The sequence below is a fragment of the Anabrus simplex genome, chromosome 2, assembly GCF_040414725.1.
Source record: "Anabrus simplex isolate iqAnaSimp1 chromosome 2, ASM4041472v1, whole genome shotgun sequence".
Taxonomy (NCBI): domain Eukaryota; kingdom Metazoa; phylum Arthropoda; class Insecta; order Orthoptera; family Tettigoniidae; genus Anabrus; species Anabrus simplex.
This window is the reverse complement of record NC_090266.1, coordinates 665,160,687-665,182,540: the sequence shown is the minus strand read 5'-3', so window position 1 is coordinate 665,182,540 and position 21,854 is coordinate 665,160,687. Positions and strand designations below refer to the sequence as shown.

Genomic DNA, 21,854 nt, shown 5'->3' with positions numbered 1-21,854 from the left:
ACGCATAAATAACCCCGAAAACTTCACAAACAAATACGCATACTCTTCTGACAGAATCGGTAACTCTCAGGTCATTCCGCTAGATAGAGCTCTAATCACTGTCCCTCAATATCTCACAGTGTGTTGTGTATTGTCTCTACTGTATTTGGTTCTAATTAATGAAAGGCATCTGGCAGGCCAAGGCCCTTAATGGGCTGTATGTGGTACAGGTTTAGTACTTTTTTTTTTTAAAGAATAAATGTGTCCTTCAGGCCTGGTGTGAAGAATTTCCATGCCTGTATTGTTTCCTGTGCCTGAAGTGGTTGGTAATGCTGATTGTGACTACTTTGATGACTTTTGTGTGCTTCATTTTGAAATTGAACTTGTTAATCCAATGTAAAATTAATCTTGTATCAATCTCTGCTGGTAAAATTACTCTTATAAATGTAGGCTATGTGTTTTGTGTTGGTCAGCCATAAATAGAAGTCAGCAAAAGTATGGAAATTCTCAACTATCGGAAAGGACTCTCTACACAGATGTTCTCAATGAACAGTCGATGCTACAAGATGCCATCATTCAAAATCTCCTTGCTCATCACAAGTGCTCTTGTCCTGGTGTCTCATGGGAGGGCAACCATTCATGAAACTTTTGAAAGGTGGTGTTCGTGAGGTCTCCAAGGAGTCATCATTGATTTATAATTATAAGACAAAGGTGTTTCAGTAGAAAGATTAAATATTTCAGGAGGTAGTACACTAGTATGCACAATTTTTATTTAAAATCTTCTTGATGTCCAGTTTGCATTGTGTATTTGCACCTGCTTGTATAATTGCATAAGAATCACCCTACAAAAGTTATTAAAGAACATAGATGATTTATTGATAAAAAATCTTTTTGAAATGTGTAACAGTCAACAAGGATGACTTATCAGTGTGTTTATGGATGCGCACAAATAAACCTTCTTTGTAAAAGTTCAGTTTGTGATAAAACCAAATATACACTTGAATGCACTTTTCAGTTCTCTTGGCAATAGTATATTTATTTTGTCAGAGGTTGTCTAGGCATCATTTTATGTAGATAGAGCTATTTTTAAAGCGAGTGAGTAATTATTCTCTTTATTTTTTCTCTGTAGACTTTGTTTTTCATTCATCTGAACGAAAAAAAATCTAATGGAGTAAGATATGGTTAAAACACACGTACTATCAAATAGGTAAGAACTGCAAGTACAGTTTAGTCAGCCCTGCCTGCTTGTCATCTGTTTGACTTGCTCGTGCAATGGAAATGTAATCGCCAGCTTCAAACAGCTGTACCTCATCCATTGAAAACTGTAGGACATAGGTTGTGCCTCAGTAAATTCATAAATCAATAATTTGTGTTGTCAGTTATTTTTGTAAGGTGGTTCTTATACACAGTTCAAAAAAATTAAGGGAACATATTTTTGACGTATGCCATGCTCCACAAAACAATACCTCACACCCAGGTATATAATAAACTAAACTTTTATTCTTTACCATTGAAGTATACAAAAGAGCATCAATGGATTTGCGTTCATTTTCAGAACACAAACGGAAATGTCCAAATAGGGGCGAAAACAAAGTGATAATAGTCCTCTAGGGTGGATTTTTATCACAGTTGGAGAGCTTCAGTATGGTGTATGTCCTCCACGAGCATTTATCACAGCTTGGCACCTACTTGGTATGCTCTGTATAAGTCGGCGGAGGTCACATTGCGGTATCAGGTCCCATTCTTCAATGAGAGCCTGTTCGAGGTCTTCGAGAGTCTGTGGTGGAACAGGACGCCCACGAACACTTCTGTCAAGCCTATCCCACACATGCTCGATGGGATTAAGGTCCGTACTCGCTGCTGGCCATTCCATGTCTTGAAAGTCCAGTTCTCGCAAGACCTAGCTCTTGTGATGCACGCTACATGGGCCCTGGCACTGTCGTGCACGAGTACGAATTCAAGGCCAACACCATATGCAACAACCAACACATGCTGTATCAGTATCTGCTCGATGTACCCCACAGCGGTAAGATTACCACGGATGACAAGATCCGCACGGCAATCGATACTGATGCAACCCCACACCATCACCGAACCTTGTCCGAATCGGTCTCCATCCTGGACAACATTTGGCATGTACTGCTCACCACGGCTTCTCCATACATATTGTCGTCCATCACGCTGTCAAGGGAAATTTAAACTCTTCTGTGAACAACACAGGTCTCCATTGGCGAAGTTGCCAGTTGACGTGGATTCCAGTAAACAGAAGGCGAGCTGCTCCATGCTGCTGCTTTAAACGGGGCACGCAAACAGGATGTCTGGGTCGAAAGGACACTTCTCTTAACCTGTTCCATACTGTCTGGTCAGACACAGTGACTCCAGTGACCCTCCTGAGGTCTTGTTGCAGTTTTCTGGAAGTTGCTGAATGACGCTGCAACGCACAGATGGTCAGATGTCATCCTGTGGGGTTGTCGTGCGTCCACAACCTTGTCCAACCCTCCTTGTAAACTGCCCTGCTGATTGTAGCCATTCCGCAAGCGTTGAATAACTTACGGAGAGACATTGAGATCCACAGCAACACGACAAAGTCCATCCTTCCTGGATCAAGGTGGTGGCCCTTGCGACTTGAACCTCATTAAGATGTCTCATGGGATGTGCTGGTTTACGTACGTGCTCATATGACCGCAGTAGTCTGTGTACCTCACGACACACGGACACACCGCTATTCTCTTAGTTTTGAAGGGTCACCCGACAGTTTAATGCATGGCTATGGCTACAGGTGGAGTACAACTTCTATTTGACATAACCCTGAGTAACTAAGGTCTCATGGTATGCTGTACGATCATTGGAACCCCATCTACCAAATTAACGTTCACATACCAGACGTTACAAGACATGTGCCACTAATTTTTTTGAACTGTGTAATTATACCTTACAAACAGCTTTATATATATGGGATACAAGTTTGCGATTTTTGCTTGAAATAGTCCACACTGCTGCCTCCTGATATATTCCCTATTTGGCCATTTCCTCCTAAAATACTATGTAAACAAGTCTAAACCCGTCATTCTTATGTAAGAAGTATTTAACCAACTATGCATTTAAGAACAAATCCAAGGTGGAATATCTTTTCTGTTGGCCATGTATGCAGAAAAGGTATACAAACACAGCTGTATGAATGGTTTACTAAGGGCAAAAATTTTACATTTTTTAAAACTTTATCTCCTATGCTATTCTCCATAAAAGTCTGTGATAGGATGGAAGTTGTTATTTGATGTGGAATGACTTGATTTGTAGAAAAAGCGAAACTACAGAGAGCGGCCTTGTATGCTGACTCCTGTCTTCATTTTATTTGGATGCAGTCAAATCTTGGTGTCTTCTGGAAACACCACCACCACCACCACCCTCCTTGTCATGAAGTTTTTTTTTAACATGTCTGCCCATTTAAACATATATTTTCTCTGCTGTACAAACTTTTGTTTTTACAAAATCAATTTAAATACATAACAATCTGTTAAGCATTTTACATGTCAAAGGACATGATAATTAACAGAATTCCTATCATAAGAATTTTGGATCACATGGGGAAATTTATCTTACAGTTCTAAGTGTATACCTCTATGACTTACATACTCCCCTGTTCTTACTAGGTTGTTCGAGGTCTTGTGAGTTAAGGAAGATATTAATCGTAGATTTTTACTAGACATCATAATCATACAGTGCATGCTGTGAAAATTGGCTGTGAGCGTTAGAAATTTTAAGCTGTGTGTCCAGAAGTATTGTACACAATCGCAAAGGCTTATTTAAAATGCTTCTTAAAGAATTTTTTTTGAGCTTAAATTTCATAGAAATGAGGAATGGTAAGAGAAATTTCTATACATTAGTAATATAGCACACCAATGATTGTCGTCATCTTTCCCATTATAAAAATTGCTTTTTGTTGTGTCGTATTGTAGTTCTTCGTTAAATTCTCAAGGTCAGTTTTATATGGTATGTATATTTCTTTGTTAACATAGGTTAAGCTGAAGCCGGAGGGATGGCGACTATTGACGGGAGGCCAGCACAGTATGGGATTACCCTCAAGCAACTCCGGGAACTTATGGAGACCCGGGGTCGCGAAGGGGTTGCCAAGTTAATGGAATATGGGGGCGTTCAAGAACTCTGCAAAAAGCTGTACACATCGCCAACAGACGGTTAGTATTCTTCAATATTCAGAGGATTATCTCGAATATTTGATGCTGGTTAATTAATACGTACAATACTATAATTACTTCATTGTTCATGGAGATCAATTGATTTTATTCTTTAATAAACTATTCATGCTTCTCTTTATCTTGTGGTTCATGGCATGGGCTTCTGTGGTCACATTCAAGTCTGTGAACCTTTTTATGGTTTGAAATTACTTTCCTCAAGGTTGTACCTTTCTAGTGAACTTGTGGCAAATTGCCTTAAATGAGCTTCTGAGTGGCACTTAAGATTTGGAATGCTAGTTTATTATTGCCATGGACCGTATGAAGTCTGGGGTGAAATATAAGGGTTGCCCAAATGAAACAGAGGTTTTAGGATGTGTTAGAGTAAGCAGCCACGCAGTTAGGAGTGCACAGCTGAGAGCTCTCATTTCGGGAGATGGAGGGTTCGAATCCCACCGTTGGCAGCCCTGGTTTCCCACTTTTTCACCAGGCAAATGCTGGAGCTGTACCTTAATTAAGGCCACAGCTGCTACCTTCCCCATCCAGGCACTTTCCCATCATTCAGTCGCCAAAAACTTTGTGTTAGTGCGCTGTTAAATAAGTAGCAAAAAACAATGAAACACGAGTCGTTATTCAAAAAACGAGAAAATCGTGCATCCGTCGATGGATGGCTACGTATGTCGGGAAGGAATCTGGTATCGTCAAGACAGCATTAAGTGTGCTGTTTGTCTGTGCAGAAATAAAGTGACAGCTACAATTTATGCCATGAATTCATTCGGAATTGCCCAAATTCTTAAGTGGCAGATTGTGTTAGCGGAGCCAATATTTACCGTCATGAGGGGGGGGGGGGGGGATACTGTACAGTGTTAGGATGGTATAAAGAATTTTATCGTAGACGAGTACTGCAGCCTGGTAAAAAAAGAAAAAAAAGAAAAGTTTTCCAGTTGGCAAGCAAGGGGAAGTCTGAGATGCTGCTGAAGAATGGTCCACCACCAACCATGTTCGCTCAGGTTGGGGTATCAGTCATCAAGTGCACTGTGGGACACTTGCTTCAACCAACAAGGCAACTACATTTAAGGGAGAACTCCACTGATAAGCAATTGAATAGGGATGTATAGAACTAGCACCAATAGAGCGCACTGCTGTTGTACTGGGTAAGGGCAATGCGCTCTTCGTCTTCTGTGTACTCATGCCGCTAAATATCCACGAATTTAAGTTGCTTAAATTGTTATTTCCGTGACTATGCCGAGCTATTGCAGTGTTCCTCTTCGAAAAAATCAGGGAAGCTCATCTTCGTTTCACCAGTTTCCACAAAATAAAGAAATGAGGAAGAAAGGGTTACATGCTATATTAGAAGGAAAAATTTCGGTGAGAAGAATCTGACCGAAAATATTAAAGTGTGTTCCCATTATTTTCAACCCGGTGATTTCACGAAAACTTTGTTAGGTAGGTGCTATTTACGAAGGTAAATAATTCATATTTTCTATGTACAAATTGATTAGGCATTTTGATAACAACCACCGAATTTATGCGTTTGTATTTAAAGGTGAGAGATCAAGATTAAAACCGGGCGCTGTTCCATCGCTTTTTCCTTGGACCACGAACAGAACAAAAACAAGGAAGAGGCCATACACCAGAAAATTGCTGGATTACCACGAAAGCCTACATTATCGGAATATGCAGAAATCGCCTCCTTTGAAGTACGGGAAGAAATCGTGAATATACCGGAAGAAGGGAATGTTACATTTTTGTGGCTCTCATTTTCAAAGACATCAGCACTCAAAAAATACTGCAGGTAATTTGGTTGTTGAGCAAACAATGCGTAATCCTGATGCCATATTGCTTTATACAGGATTTGTATATGTCCAACATTGTAATTTGGTGTTTGCTGTTGTGAGAGAAAACAGATACAATTTACAGATATTCCCTCTTGAACCCAGACTGTGTTTCTTCTTGACAGTTATAAAGCTAAGGACCAACAAATCTGACAAAGAACTAGGCCTTAACTTCGAAATCCATAAAACTACTGTTGGGAGAATATTTAATGTTCGGATCAATTTCATGTACTGCCCATTTAAAGAATTGAACATTTGGCCTGATAGAGAAAATACTCTTGAAAACAGCCCCCTTGCTTTCAGACGGAAATACCCCTCGACTAGAGTTATAACTGGTGCAACTGAGAATATAATAGCAAAACTTGTGCCAAGGGCAAACATTCCACTTTCATAGGGCTAACTGGACTCAACCGTTTGGTAGGGGGATGCTGAAAAGTTTATAAATTTTGGCTGCATGTTTTTGAACACTGAATAATACCAGTCTTTGGGAAGTGTTCTAATGCGTAGCTTACAGCAGCAATGTGCTTATTACGTGCTTTAGGGCCTGCTCCAGCAAAACGTTCACATTTCCTCCTATAATGTCACCAGGTACTCCTAAAGTAAGCTTCACATTATAGGTCTTATGTTTTGTGTACCCGGATTTCACAGCTATGCAATTTAGAATTTCACCCGACTGAAATTAACCTTTTATAAACAAAACAAACTTTTCACTGAAAAGTCTGTATCCAGCATAACACAATGATTTGTAGTTGGAAACAGGTCATCATCATCATCCTAAACCATCTCCAGTTTCCCAGGTGTGGTATATGAGCCTCCTCCATCTCATCCTGTCCTTGTACCATTCTTCCTCCACCAACTTGTCCCAGTCATGACCTCTCAGCATTACATCGCTCTTAACTAAATCTAGCCATTTCCTTCGTGGCCTTCCCACGGGTCGTCTTCCTTCTACCTTTCTGTCAAATTCCTTCCTTGCAGTTCTGTGTGCAGTTCTGCAGTGCTCCATCTGTTTCCGATTTTCTAAATACGAAACAATCCAGCAGACGGAAATTTGTGATAGTGATCTTCACCTTATGGCTGATGGTCAAATATTCAAAGGAACCGGCACTGGGAAACTCAAGAATATTCACATGCTTTTGGTGGTGAACAAAGGCTGTATCTGCAGTTTCATGTAAGCCATCAACCTTAAAAAAAAAAAATACATCAATCGAAGTTTATAAGCAAGGGGAACAAGTGCGTGTTTAAATATCTATTTATGATTTAAGTTTTGTGGATGTACATATATTTATCAATGCGCAGTACAGTAGCGTAGCCAGGATTTCAGTTTGGGGGGGGGGGGGGGGCATTCAACCAGAATTTTATCGATAGGTGTCCAAACTTCCAGAGTTCAGGTGGTGTAGAATACCTAAAAAGGAAATTAGTGTCCTTGGATCCAAGTAAAAGTGGTGGATTCGTGCAGATTACGGAAGCTAATAGTAATCTTCTTATTATTACATGCCCCCACACGCTTTTCCCACATCTGTGGGTTCGCGGGTGCGAACTGTGCCGCACATGTGGATTTGGCCCTGTTTTACGGCCGGATGTCCTTCCCGACGCCAACCTTATATGGAGGGATGTAATCACTGTTGTGTGTTTCTTTGGTAGTTGGTAGTGTGGTATGTTGTCTGAATATGAAGAGGATAGTGTTGGGACAAACGCCTAGTCCCCGAGCCAGAAGATTTAATCAGACGCGACTAAAATCCCTGACACGGTCGGGAATCGAACCCGGGACTCTCTGAACCGAAGGCCTCAACACTGATCATTCAGCCAATGAGTCGGACTCCGGAAGCCAATATTAATATACGTTATATATGAAATGCTTAAAAAAAAAAGTAGATTCGTTAAAACGCCTGGGGTGGCTGGACTTCTTGGACGACCCCCCCCGCCTCAGCTACCTCTGTTACTCCCATCCCAACATAACTGCAGCATTTGATATACTCAGAGTACAAGTGAAATGAATGCAAGAATAAACAGTGTGAGTAAAGATGCAATATTCTGGTTTAGAATAAATACAGTAATGTTATTATAATAATGGTCATGTGATAAGAAATAAAGAAGTGACATTTTATACAAATAATGCGGCAAAGAAACACACACACACACACACACACACACACACACACACACACACACGTCGAATACAGGTTTCTCGCCCTTCTTGTCCATGGCTAGATGTTGAAGCCAAGAGAATGACGGCCCACCATGATTCGTCATTTCAATATTATAAACAAACCCTAGATGACACAGACTTCGAATCTTACCGCATCTGAAAATATCGCACAAAGAAGTTAATCAGAAATAAAAGAAGTATATATTTCCTGAATTTAGCTAACAGCTTAAATTCTAATCGCGCATGGGACCAACTTAGAGCTCTGGGAATAGGAAAACATTAACAGAGACAGATGACTTCTGACATTCCACTTGACGAACTGAACGATTACTTTAGTAGAATAAATATTCAACCCACCCCAATTAGCTGCACCGACTCACCGCCCTCCCCTCCAGCCAATCCACCATTCACATTTCAGTGTCACAGAAAATCAGGTTGAAAAGGCTTTGCATTCCATTAAATCAAAGGCTACAGGTGTACAGTAGACTATATTCCTACTACTTTTATACATAACATTATGGGTGCTGTCCTGCCTATACTACCGACGCACATACTGAACTACTGTTTACCAAACGGAAATTTCCCTACTGTCTGTAAAACGGCCAATATTATACCGGTATCTAAGAGTTTAAACCCACAATCACCCTCTGACTATCGTCCTATGTCTATACTCCCTGCGCTTTCTAAAGCCTTTGAATGTTTAGTATACGAGCAAGTTCTGGAATACCTAAATCAAAATGCTATTTTGGACCATTTGCAAATCTGGATTTAAGAAGGATCACAGTACCGTGACAGCACTTTTGAAGGTTACTGAAGACATTAGAAACGCTATGGACAAACGACTGCTCACTATACTTATACTTCTTGACTTCAGTGGCGCCTTTGACACTGTAGTAATTCCGAATATGATAAAGAAAATCAAACTGCTAAATTTCGACCTGGCAGCGCTTAAGGTTTTTAGTTCTTTCTTGAGTAACCGTCAACAGCGTGCAACAGTAAACGACACAAAGCCTCTAAATGGAAAATGAAACTTAGTGTTGCTCCACAGGGCAGTATTCCAGGGCCTCTAATTTTCTGTATTTATATCAATGACATACCATCTGTGACAGGATATAACACACACCACCTCTATGCTGATGATCTTCAAATACATAGACATTGCAAGACAAGATATTAACAATGACCTCTGACGACTCAATATATATGCACAACGAAATCTCAGGCAAACATAATTGGATCACGAAAATTACTGAGCTGGTCAAACAATGTCGCAATCCCGCCTATCCTACTGAATGGTAACATTATTCCCTACAGTAAAACGGTTAAAAATCTCGGCGTAATGATGAATGAAACGGTTGATTGGTTTGATTACATGAAAGAAATACGTAAAAAGATTTTTGGAGTGCTTCACCCTCTTAAACGGCAGAGGGATGTATTTCCATTTGAGCTACAGGCCAAATTCATACACACACTTTTTCCCCCTATTCTTGATTTTTTGTGATGTTTTAGTTGACATGACGAGAGAAGAAGCACTTAAACTTCAACGAGCACTGAATTCCTGCCTGCGATTTATTTACAATACCGGGCACGATGTTCATATCACCCCATACTAACAGGCTGTCTCATGGCTGATGTCTGATAAACGTCGGCAGCTACACACTTCGACGATGGTGTTTAGAATGGTAACTGAAAGTCAGCCATTGTATATTTCTTCTAAATTCGCTTCTTTATCATTTCACAGCTTAAATACACGTTCTAGATTCATTCTTTCTATTCCACTGCGCCCCACAAATAAAGTTAATAGATCATTTGTGGCGACTGTCGCCAGAGCTGGAGGTAGTGCCATAGTGGGCCAAATCCGCATGACCAATCCCTCACTTACTCTGAGTCACGGTGGACATCGGCCACGAGGAAAATAGAAGCACTGATAAAAATTCGAAGAAAAGAAAAAGAAGAAATGCGTTTTGGATTAAAAATCAGCAGAATAAGAAGAAGAAGAGAAACTGTGGTGAAGCATATGTCAGTGTTAGTGGTATTCCTATAGGCGCAAAGTGTTATGAAGAAAAAGATTGTAAATGTGCGGTGCAGTGTTACGAGCGTCTGGGAACAGCTGATGAATGTAAACAAGTCCTTGATGCATTTTGGAGACTTGGAAATTTTGACTAACAAAATGCTTATCTAGCAGCATCACTTCAAATTTCTGATGTGAAACGACGTGGAAAGTGCACACCCGAGGAAAGCCACAAGCAGAGTTCGAGATTATACCATATAAAAATGAAGGTAAGTTATTTGCGTATTCATCCTGCTATGCACTGATTGTGTCATAGGCTGTAAAATATAGGAAGCGAACACAACGTAATTTATCATAAATGTCTGATTAATATTCATGGGAGGCATATTGGCTAATAGATCAAATCGGGGTTAGTGCAATTTGCAATAAATCATCAAACTGTAATTAGATTTTGACACTATTTTGCTACAAAGTTTAAGACTGCTGAAAATTTTTGTGGGAGGTGCTACTAAAAACCTTTAGACCTAAAAAGTGAAATATGATGATAATATTGCAGTTTAGTATTATGGTATAGATGAGTAATATTCGGTGTAACAAAGCAGTATGAACATGTGTGTGTTGAACATGTATGCCTTGTTACTTCTTTCTGTAAAATATGGAGGGCTGATGACCTAGATGTTAGGACCCTTAAAAAAACAATCATCATAATAATGTAAAATGTGGACAGTGCATGTAGCCTGTTTCCCTGTTGTTACAGGGAGAAACCAGCATTCAGAGTGTGCAAAGCAGCCTTTCTCCAGGTGCATGGTGTTTCAAATGGGAGACTGTCACGAGTGCTTTCCAAACAAGCTGTGAATAAATCTCCTGTAGCTATTCAGGATCAGCATGGTAGACATGTCCTTGGGACCAAGATAGGAGTAGAAGACACTGACTTTGTGAAAGAACGTATCCGGAGCTTTTCCACAGAAAGCAGTCATTATAGCCTAAATGATAATGCAAAACGTTCCTACTTGCCACAGGACCTAACACTTATAAGATGTACGAATTATATTTTTCAGTGTGCTCGGAGCAAAACCGTAAACCTGTAAAAGAATGGTGTTACAGGATGATTTTAATACCCAGTTCAGCTTATCATTTGCAAAGCCAAAAAGTGATTGTTGTTCATTCTGCGAGAAAATGATCAGTCTTATGAGTGATGACATTGATGAAAAAAGGAAGAATGAACTCTGATGAGTGGGAATTGCACAAAAGATGGGCAGAAAAGGAACGTGCTCAGTTGCGAAGTGACATCAAGCTAACAAAAGAGGGCAACATTCACACAATAACATTTGACATGCAGCAGACCCTCCCCCTTCCCTTAATAACAAGTAGCGTTTATTTTTACAAGAGGAAGTTTTGGGTGTATAATGTAGGAATACATAAGTGTGAGGATGAGAAAGGGTACATGTACTTGTGGGGTGAAAATACGGCACAAAGGGGCCCAACAGAAGTAGGTTCATGTATTTTGTATTACCTGAGGAACGTCGGCACAACAGCAAATCATTTAATAGCCTATTCAGACACTTGTGGTGGTCAGAATAGGAATCAGTATATTGAATTTTTATCGGCCACGTAAGTTCATTATTCCCAATTTAAAATTATTGATCATAAGTTCCTAGAACCTGGCCATTAATATTTGCCTAATAAGATTTTAGTACCATCGAAACTTCAAAACGTAAGGCAAAATCACTGATTTCGGTAGATTATGTGACCTTAGTTAAGGAATGTAGGAGAAATAAGCCCTTTAGTGTGAAGAAAATGGAACAAAGAATTTGTGAACATTAAGGAGCTCTCAAAAAACTTTGTGATTTGTAAGGAAAAAGTAGATGGGGAGAAGGTGGCTCAAAATTAGGTGGTTTCGTTTCCAGTCTAGTGAACCTCTTAAGATTAAGTTCAGGTACACCCTCAATGAAATGGAAAAATGGAAAATCCTTGATATTTCACCTTCTCGTAAGCACAGGCCATCTGTAAAGGTAACTACTTCAGTACCTTCACCATGGGAACTGAGTCCTGCTTACACAGCACCCATTATGCTGACATAAGCTAAATATGATGATTTAATTGCCATGCTTCCATTCATTCCACCAGTTAATCATAAGTTTTTTTAAGGATTTGCAATATTGTGATGTAACTACGGCAAAATGAAGTACCTTACAGTGCCATGTGGAGTTGGCCCACTGGCGTATTGTTAAAATTCATCCTTTGTTTGGAGCCAAAGTGGGCCAAATCCACTCCAGTGGAAAATGATGGTATTTGTTTACTTTTTATTTGTATTAAAAAGCCAGATAGTCTTTGTATTTTGTTTTGTAGTGATTAATGGATCTATTAACTATAACATGCAAATGTTGTAGTCTCTGTAATCTGTGTCTGTGAATTATAGCAGTGACTAAACTTTAACCTTAATTTTCTCCATTTTAAAAAAATGGCACTTGGCTCACTATGGTTCTCAGCCCTTCAGTTGATCCCTTTGCATACATTGTAGCATTGCCTCAATGTCTATGCCATTTTTGGCCACACAAATCTTCTTTGGAAGTCTTAATTTCACATAGGTATCAAAAACATCTAATTCAGACACAAAATGATCAGAACAACCTGAATCCACACACCAAACAAGATCACTCTCAGTATTACCTTGCTTATTTTTCTCTACATTACACACAGTGTTATCAGAGTTACACGAATTTAAATTTTGCCCTAACTCACTTTCACTTTGAATTTCATTTTAATCTTCTGCATAAAATGACACTGCCATCTTCTTCAGTGTTGAAATTATTTCCCCTGCTGTCAATTTTCCATGAAGTATTTCCACCAATCGTGGAAACTGGAGTACAAGACACCTTGACCTTGAAGATCCTCTTCCTCTTCCTCTGTAGAAGCTTCTGGATGAATTGGAATGCTTTTTACACTGGTAGTGTCTAAAAAAATAAAAAATAAATAAAAATAATTGAAGTTTCTTCTGTTTTTCTTCTAACAGATAATTTTTCACAAGATCTAATTTTAAGTCTGGTTGAGTTTCTAGAGCTGTCACCACTGAATCATAACTACGAGGCATTGACACTAACAAATAATTAATTTTGTCATCCTCGGGTAACTCGCTATCGGCGTCCTTCAATTGTGAGAAATAGGCCTCCAATTTCATATGTCCTGCTAATGAACTAAAACCATCATATGTAGTTTCATTCAAAAGTCTCCTCAAATATAAACAACTTCCTGCCCCTTTACCTTTAAAATTATCTTCCAAACTCTTGAACATTACATAAGCTGAATTATGCTGTTTAAGAAAATTAATAAGACTATCACTTACACCAGCAATGAGCAACGCCTGAGCTCTTGCTTCCTTACCGGCATTTTCAGGTTGCGTAGCAAAATCAGCAACTTAAATAGCTTCTAACACTTGAGCTTGACGTAATACACTCTTCATTCTAAACAACCATTTCCCAAAATCTGCACCCGAAAACTGCTGAATGTGATACATATCATTAATCGCCATTGTCACTGGTTAGCCTTCACTATTTATGCAAGCACACCGAAAAAACAACTTGCTGGAACTTACCGGAATCTTGTAGCGCTGTCGATCTTCTGGAAACTTCTGGAACATACGGAGCAGACTGTCGATCTGGATCTCTGGGCCCATAACCTTTGTAGGTGAACTATCGGGCTATGGGAGGAGTAACATAACCATTATTCAACATCCCAACATTTCTGTACACGTTTAATCTTCTAGTACACAGCTTACTATGTCGTAACTCATGTACAAGGACCATCCAACTATTCACATCAAACTGTACGTCTACTACTGCTGCTGCCTCCTACTACAGACACACATTAATATAGGTACACAGCTGATCCAAGGAGTCCATACATTCTCACTGAGTAAATGCCTCAACCAAAGAGTATGCAATATGAGGGATCATTGACCCACAGCACTATCTTAAACATTAGAATTCATCATAGTTGGCATCTGATCCTTGCAGAAGTGCAGGTTGCCTAAAGGATTCAGTTCAAAAAAACCTATACAAGGCCTCTCTGGAGGCCATATGCCATAATCGGAAAGGACAGTTAAAGAATAATTATCTCGGCATTTAGCCATAATATTCTTGTGGAGTAACCCTTAGATGAACTACTACTACTACTACTACTATAAATGACAAATTCTTCCAATTCATATATACCCTTAGTCTCATTATAGTACTGCATGCACAATCCTCTGCTTTGTATGCCTCGTTCTTCTGTTAACCGTTGCATATTTAAGTACCACAAGCTGAAAAAGTCTATAGCCTATACCTTGCATCCAATAACCAGGCCTTCCTGATCAAAATAAAGTGTGTGTAAATATGTTACTTCCTAATTCAGTTATTACATTTCCTCCTACATTTGAAATTTGTGACTATTCATATCACCATGGTAATCTTGATTCCTCTTCACATTTGATGTACAGTAGATATTAAATCAGCACCTACAAAGCATATGCAATGCATATTTGAATCCAAGTACATCTCATAGGCTATTCATAAATTATACTGCAAATTTAAAAAAAATGTACAATCTCGTAATATAAAACTACTTACCATTCATAAAAATCTTAAGTCTTATCCAAGAAAAACAGATTTAGGGTTTATTCTTTCCTTATTTCACATATACTCTTACAAGGAAAAGTATCTTACTTAAGTGTAATTTACCATATATTATCTTGCCATGCATTCCTTCTGAATTTAACTTTTCCTTGATGTAATTTACCATAAATAAACCTTGTAATTGCTTTGTTAGTAAAATTGTCAATGCCAGTGAGAGGATGTGCATGCTTCCATTCTTGCCCGGTGTAACAATATCTACATCTTTCTTGTAATTCAGTATCGCTCTTTTGACTAGTGAATCTGTGCTGTAATAATATACAAAAGTATAGGATATAACATACTTGTATGCCATAAATCGGTAAGAATACAAAAATACATAGTACTGCAAACACTACCACCATGAGGTTACGAATAATGTTTGAACAATGCATGACTGTTCAGTTGATCATCGAAGTTAAAATTTTGTTAAATTAAATCTGATGCACTTTTTCAGAAAAGCATCACAGAATCAAGGTTAAAATGCTTAACCCCCACCAATTTAGCAACTCTGCTATGCTGCAGTTCACATAATCCTCCCGTACCGCAGAGGAAGTTAATGTTTGCATGGTCTATGGCTGATTTTCCTCAAATTAGAGCTCTCCTTTTGTTGTGTCCTTGGAATTTAATTGAAGATTCCCCTCTGTCAATGAGGCATTAACCCTTCTTTACAACCTCCTTCGCGCTGTAATAAGACACTATACTGTCCCAGATAGTTAACACATGGACGTACTCATGCTGGTACAAACAGAGGTAATGAATAAATTAAAAGAAAATGAGAGGGTAAGAAGGAAGTTTCAAAAAAAGTGACAAAGTAGTGATTACGTGCAATTTTCGACCATACAGCTCAAAAAATACAGAAATTATGATTTTGATGGAATCGATATTAGCTGCCAACCTGAAGTGATTTTGGAATTTTGTGAACAGCAAACAGAGGTCATCCTGCCTGCCATCCACTATGCTTCAGGACTGGAAAGAATTACAGGACAAAAAGAAAAAAGGTATCTTGGGCTGTTTCCACTTTGTCCGTGTGTGATATGGGCCCGATTTCAATAGTGACCTCTCCAGCAGAGGTATCTTAAATTCTTACATCTTTGGATACCTCCAAATCATTTGGTCCAGACGATGTACCCACAATTGTTTTGAACAAATGTACATCTGTGCTAGGTAGGCCACTTGGCATCATAATGAATGTCATTCTTGTCAGGGTATTTTCCGTGTGAGTGAAGGAAGGTTACATCGTCATACCAGTCACAAGTGTTCTAGAAAGGAGACAAAATGGTGTTCAATGACTGTAGGCCTCTTGTGCTATTGTCCCAGATTTCAAAAAGGTAGAAGAGAAAGTCATGTATAGGAGATTGTACAGTTCAGTTTCACAGCATATTAATATATAGCTCAGCATGGTTTCATACAGAAACGTTCTACAGTGTCCAAAATGGCAGTGTATATCAATTTCATTTCAGAATGTCTGGATAGGAGGCAACAAGTGGATGTTGTTTACATGGACTTCTCTAAAGCCTTTGATTCAGTTATGTTCAGCTATGTTCATCAAATTGTCAGCATACAGGATAGGATGAAGTGCTTTGGAGTGGGTTAGAAGCTATGTCACTAACAGGGTTTGCGTAGTAAAATCTGATGGTATTATGTCAAAGCCATACCACCCCTCTTCCAGTGTCCCTCAAGGCTCTTTATTGGGTCCTTTTTTCTTGGTCATTCATAAACGATATAATATTTACATAACACGGTAATTGCCTTCTCTATGCTGGCAATCTGAAGATCTTTAAGGTGGTAAATAGTGAGTTGAACTGAAAGTTGCTACAGTGTGACTTAAACATCTTAAGTAAGTGTTGTCAAAAGTGGCTACTGGGTTTGAATACTTCAAAATGCAATGCAATTACATTTTTGTTTTGGATAAGTTACAACCAGTAAACTACCCTTACCATTCTGGCAATTTTCAAATAGCTTGTGTGAATGAAATAAATTATCTTTGTGCGACACTTTCAAACTGTTACCATCTTTCCTTTGAGGAACATTTAGACAAGTTTTGTGGGAAAGGGTTTAAATTACTTGGCTATTTGAAAAGAAACTGCACCAAATTTTTTTCTCCTAGAACTCGGATAACTTTGTTTTGCACTCTGATCAGGCCATTGTTAACTGCACCTTGCAACAGTATTCTATCTTCCCAGCAGTATTTAATACAAACCTTGAAAAGAGCTCCAAATAAGATTCATGAAATGGATGAGTTACAAAGGTTTGGGTATTTCTCTCTCTTCGTCCGATTAAGTGTCTTTGTGCGAGACTATGAATATGAGGACATTTCACTCTTGCCACAGATATGCCAATGCCCTCTTTCTTTAAAAGTGTCTGAATAGAGTAGATTGCTCAACATTATTGGAATTGATTCCGTTAAATGTTCCTCACTGCAATAATAGGCGAAGGTATATTTTCCATATGCCTAAAGTGAGAACTGTGGCTCTGGCAAACTTGGTGGCTGCTGAGGGCACTAAAATCGCTGAATGAGAAGAGTGAATCGGTGTACCTTTTCCACTCACCCCCTTCTAAAATTAGATGTGTCCTAACAACCTCAAGAATGTAAGGTCCTATCTCTATAAATATGTTTGTGTATATATAAATGTCTCTGGATTTAGTTTAACCATGACAATTATTTAAGGAGATTCGTTTTTATTTATTTAAGGTGTTGTAAATATGTTTAAATAAGTCTAAATCTAGACTTGGTAATTATTTTAGGAAATTAGCTTTATTTATTTAAGGTGTATTTATTGTGTGTCATGTTTTATTAAATCGTCTATCATTGATGATAAATTATCTATTTATTTATTTATTTATCTATCTATTTTCAGTTTCTTGTAGATGTTAGTGATAGCAGAATGAAATGACGTATGGCTTTTAGTGCTGGGAGTGTCAGAGGACTAGTTTGGCTGACCAGATTCAGATCTTTTGATTTGACGCCTATAGGCGACGCATGTCGTGATGATGAAATGATGATGAAGACGACACATACACCTAGCCCCCGTTTCAGAGGAATTAACAAATTATGGTTAAATTCCACATTTCATTAGAGCAGATAAAGTTGCTTTCCTTTTTGAAAGACTTCTTAGGGATTTCACCTACTTCCTTAGACATCTCGATTAAAATGAAACAAATTGGACAAAATTATACCACTGTTGACACTGCCTCCAAGTCATTTGTCAAACCTGCACAAACTAAGTAATTAAGTAAGTTATTTGAACATGCCACTGTTCTATTTACCTGGTATTATCCTAATAGATTTACAGATCTAAAGAAAAAGAAAATATTAATCAATTTTGCTGTGAAATGTACCATTCATGATACAATGATAAATGTTGGCAGCAGTTCATAATCATAATCATCATTGCAAATTACAAAAATAAATGCCACATAATGCCAACAGTGTTCTCCCTAGGTCGTTTTTAATGGGTGCACCGCACTGCTGATTTCACAGACAGCCTGGCTAACATAACCACGAGACATGCTAGTTACATAATATTGATACATAGTCACTGGGTGCTCCAAATTAAAATGCAAATAGGCCCACTGTAAAATTGTTTGTGTAAATGATAAATCTTTATTATTGTCAACATAATTGCATCAGTTACATCAGAGTTTAAATGTTTAGCTTGACTGTCACGTTACGTGCACAAGCGGTATCCGGATTAGCCTGGAATGGGATGCAAGCTCGATTTCGCACGTCACACACCCGTATAGCACTCTACTGCAAACGAGTGGTAAGCCGCGGTGTTTCATCGTTATGAACGGGCGGTAGAACACTAAGTTCAAAATACTGTTGTCTTGTTTGTGAAAATAACACTGAAATAGTTCAATTTTGCAGTTAATGTTTACCTGCCTGATATTATTGTTAATGCGCTGATGAAAATACATTGAAATATTAAAATATTCATATTTTATGTAGTGTTCCCTGCCCGGTTACTCATTTCTGCCACCTGGCTGACGAACATTTCTGGGGAGGACACTGCAGCATGTGTGTCATAGATAACTGCAAAATGTATTGGCAAGTAGGGTTCCTTCATTGAATGATTGGCAATGTGGAATGCAACTCAACAGTTCGAAAATAACTATAAATCACCAGCTTCAGTAATAATGAGGGAGAAATGGTTAGGTTTCTTCATTAGGAACTAATGTTGCACGAGCAGACTTTAAAAGCCAAGGTTGTAAATGCTTTAAGAGATACCAAGTTGTTGGTGCATGAAAACTTAATTTAGGTCGCCAACTGAGCTAGTAAGGAAGTACAGAGCAATGTGATCCCATAATGCAATGATAAAAAACACACACACTTATATTTGAGAATGGATGGCAACAGTTCACTAATTTGTGGCTATTTACAAAGCCTCTGTCCTCGCTGAGGTAATCCGGCTTGCTGGTATTATCTGCACGGACAATAATCCTAATTGACAGCCCTCTTTCACTTCCTTTCACACGCTCCGTTGCTTCACATAACGGTTGCATGCAGACACGAACACACAATCTGTTGACAAACACTATGCACGAAGACTGCTCCGTGGCTCAGCTCCAGATGGGTCTGGAAACTCGCACAATCAACAGGGTCAACTCAACTCTGTTAAGGTGTTTGCTCTACACAATGATTACTCCACAACGACAACCAAACGATGACAACAGTCCTAACCAGCACTCCTGTCCAACACTATTTGCACACAAACAAAAATTCTCAACAGTTAACCACGACATTCCCTCAGCACTCGGACACTGACTCAGGTGGAACACACACTCCAGTACAACAGCAGTCCAACTCAAATTTTCGTGGGTGGCTTCCTATATTTATATCCCTGGTGATGAAGTATTGAATCTTTGAGGTATGGCTAGAGAAGGAATATTCTAGTTAGGTCTTCAAGAAGGCCTATGGGGAAGACCAGACAAGCAAAATAGAAGAGGCTGCAGACTGTCCTTACACTGGCTGGGAGCTTCCTAACCTGGCTTCCAGTGTGCTGGCAGTTGCCTGAGCACATAACAATGCCCCTCTTAGAGAGCTGATAGTCCCAGATCGGTTATAGTCTCTGCTTTTTCTCGGTAAGGCTACAGTTGATGTAGATGTACCACCTTAATCTTGAATCTTAGCCTCCATTGTGTCCGGGTTTCATTTATATCCATCAGAAAGCAGCAAGGGCCTTCCCACGCCCTCTGGAGCTTGAGAGACAAGCCAGTCTTCCTTATGGGATTATACAGCCCTCCTAGGTTCTCGCGATTTCTGGTAGTGTCCACACTTGTATCTTATAGTGGCTCAATTTGGTTGATTTCCATCCTAAATCTCTTCTGGGCTGTGGTGTGTACATCCTCCAGTTTCCTTTTCAGAACCAGGTTGGACTATTTGGTCAGAGCGGGATGGTCCTTGGGTCGGCTAATCACAACAGTAGATCCACCAGGAGGAACAGCTCTCTTCCAAACAGCACCTTGCTTGTTGTGGATCCTGTGGCCTCGTGCACTGCAGACTGGTGTACCTGTGGGAGCGGCAAGGTGATGATCCCTGTCCCTCTGTGCTTCCATCCAAGCGTCACGGCTCCAGTTTCCCTCGAATTCCACAGGGGTCCTTCGGCAAGGAGCTTTGTACTCTTCCTCCCTCTTTTAGCAGAATTAGCAGTCTTTTGGATAAGGTTTTTGGGACAGAGCGTTAATCTGCAGAATGTGCTATATATCGTGGAGACCCTCCTCGATCTTTCCGAGCGTCTTCCAACTTCGTCGAGTCTTCTTCCATAAACTCCTCCACCATCTTCTGTTGGCTTCCTTTCATCTTAACTCCTGGCTTTCTGCTATCTTCTTCTGGCATTTTCCCATCATAATCATCCTCTTCCTCCTCTCAGTAGCCTTGAATAGTGCCATTAACTGAGCCTCCATTTTCATGTGACTTCTGGTCTCAATTGGCATGCAGTAAATTATCACAAAAGGAAATCTAAGGGTTTACACAGTGGCTCAAAATGAAATGCATACAGTGAACTAGCAAACTGCATACAATACAATATAATAAATAAGTACATCCAGTAAATTAATTAACGCTTATATTTTACAAATGTTGTTCAACTGAGTAATATATAATTCATGTAATATTATTTACTTGATACTTTGTATTGAAAAGGTGGACCCTCTTGTCAATTTCTAATATAATTCATATTCAAGACTCGCTTCTTGAAACAACACAAGGAAAGAGAAATGTTTTATCTCGAGTAGAATGTTTTCTGTCTCGATAAAACTGGTACACACTCTGATAACTACAAAATAAGTGCTTTTTTTTTTTTTCCCTAAGTAAATAGTGAAGGTAGGCTACAATTTAATGGTTACTAAGATTTTATAAGGAACCCTGTATTTCTAATAATTACCTTAAATCTTTTTGGAGGGGCCGATGACCTTCGATGTTAGGCCCCTTTAAACAACAAGCATCATCATCAAATCTTTTTGGTAAATTCTTTATCAGATTGTCGCAATAAGTTGCCAGAATCTTTCATCATCCTCTAAAATGGCTTTATAAAGTTCTTTTTCATTGCTTATGGAGTGCTCCCGATTTTAAATTTCATTTCAAACCATAGATTATGTACAGTATTTTCTTGAATAATTAACGTTCTTGTATAAATTACGCATGCCAATATTTTTGGGTGCGAAGTGGAGAAAAAGAAATAATCCCATATTTGACGCACCCACGTTTTCAAACATCTGTCACACAGCTTCGGATGCGTTTCGAAATAAAGATGTCAGCTACTCGAGTAGCAGCCTTCCTATTGCAAAACCGTGCATTCCAAATACTGAGCAACATGCTGTTACCAGCCGGTAGGAAATACCACTGCACTAGTTCAGTGAGTGATCAGTGCAGAAATGGCTGGTGACACTCTATTCCAGTCTTACAAACATATTTTACGAGTGTTCTGGGTGCGTTACAAGTGCTTTCTGTGATCTCAAAACTGTTTATTAATCTACAGTGGGAAAGTATTCGAGTAATACGGCATCGTATAAACTTGCAGTGATAAGCTACGCCGAAACATA

The 21,854-nt window shown here is 39.1% G+C and overlaps 1 protein-coding gene across 8 annotated transcripts in view; it reads left to right on the top strand.

Annotated features, from left to right (window-relative positions):
- The window catches only part of PMCA (plasma membrane calcium-transporting ATPase 3), a 1,641,549-nt gene that overhangs the window by 934,564 nt on the left and 685,131 nt on the right, over nucleotides 1-21,854 (top strand). For all 8 annotated transcript variants that reach the window (XM_067141188.2, XM_067141187.2, XM_067141184.2 and 5 more), the window contains one exon: nucleotides 3,996-4,172. In XM_067141188.2, the coding sequence (XP_066997289.2) occupies nucleotides 4,016-4,172 (157 nt within the window). In that variant the 5' untranslated portion in view covers nucleotides 3,996-4,015. The remainder of the gene's footprint in view (nucleotides 1-3,995; nucleotides 4,173-21,854) is intronic.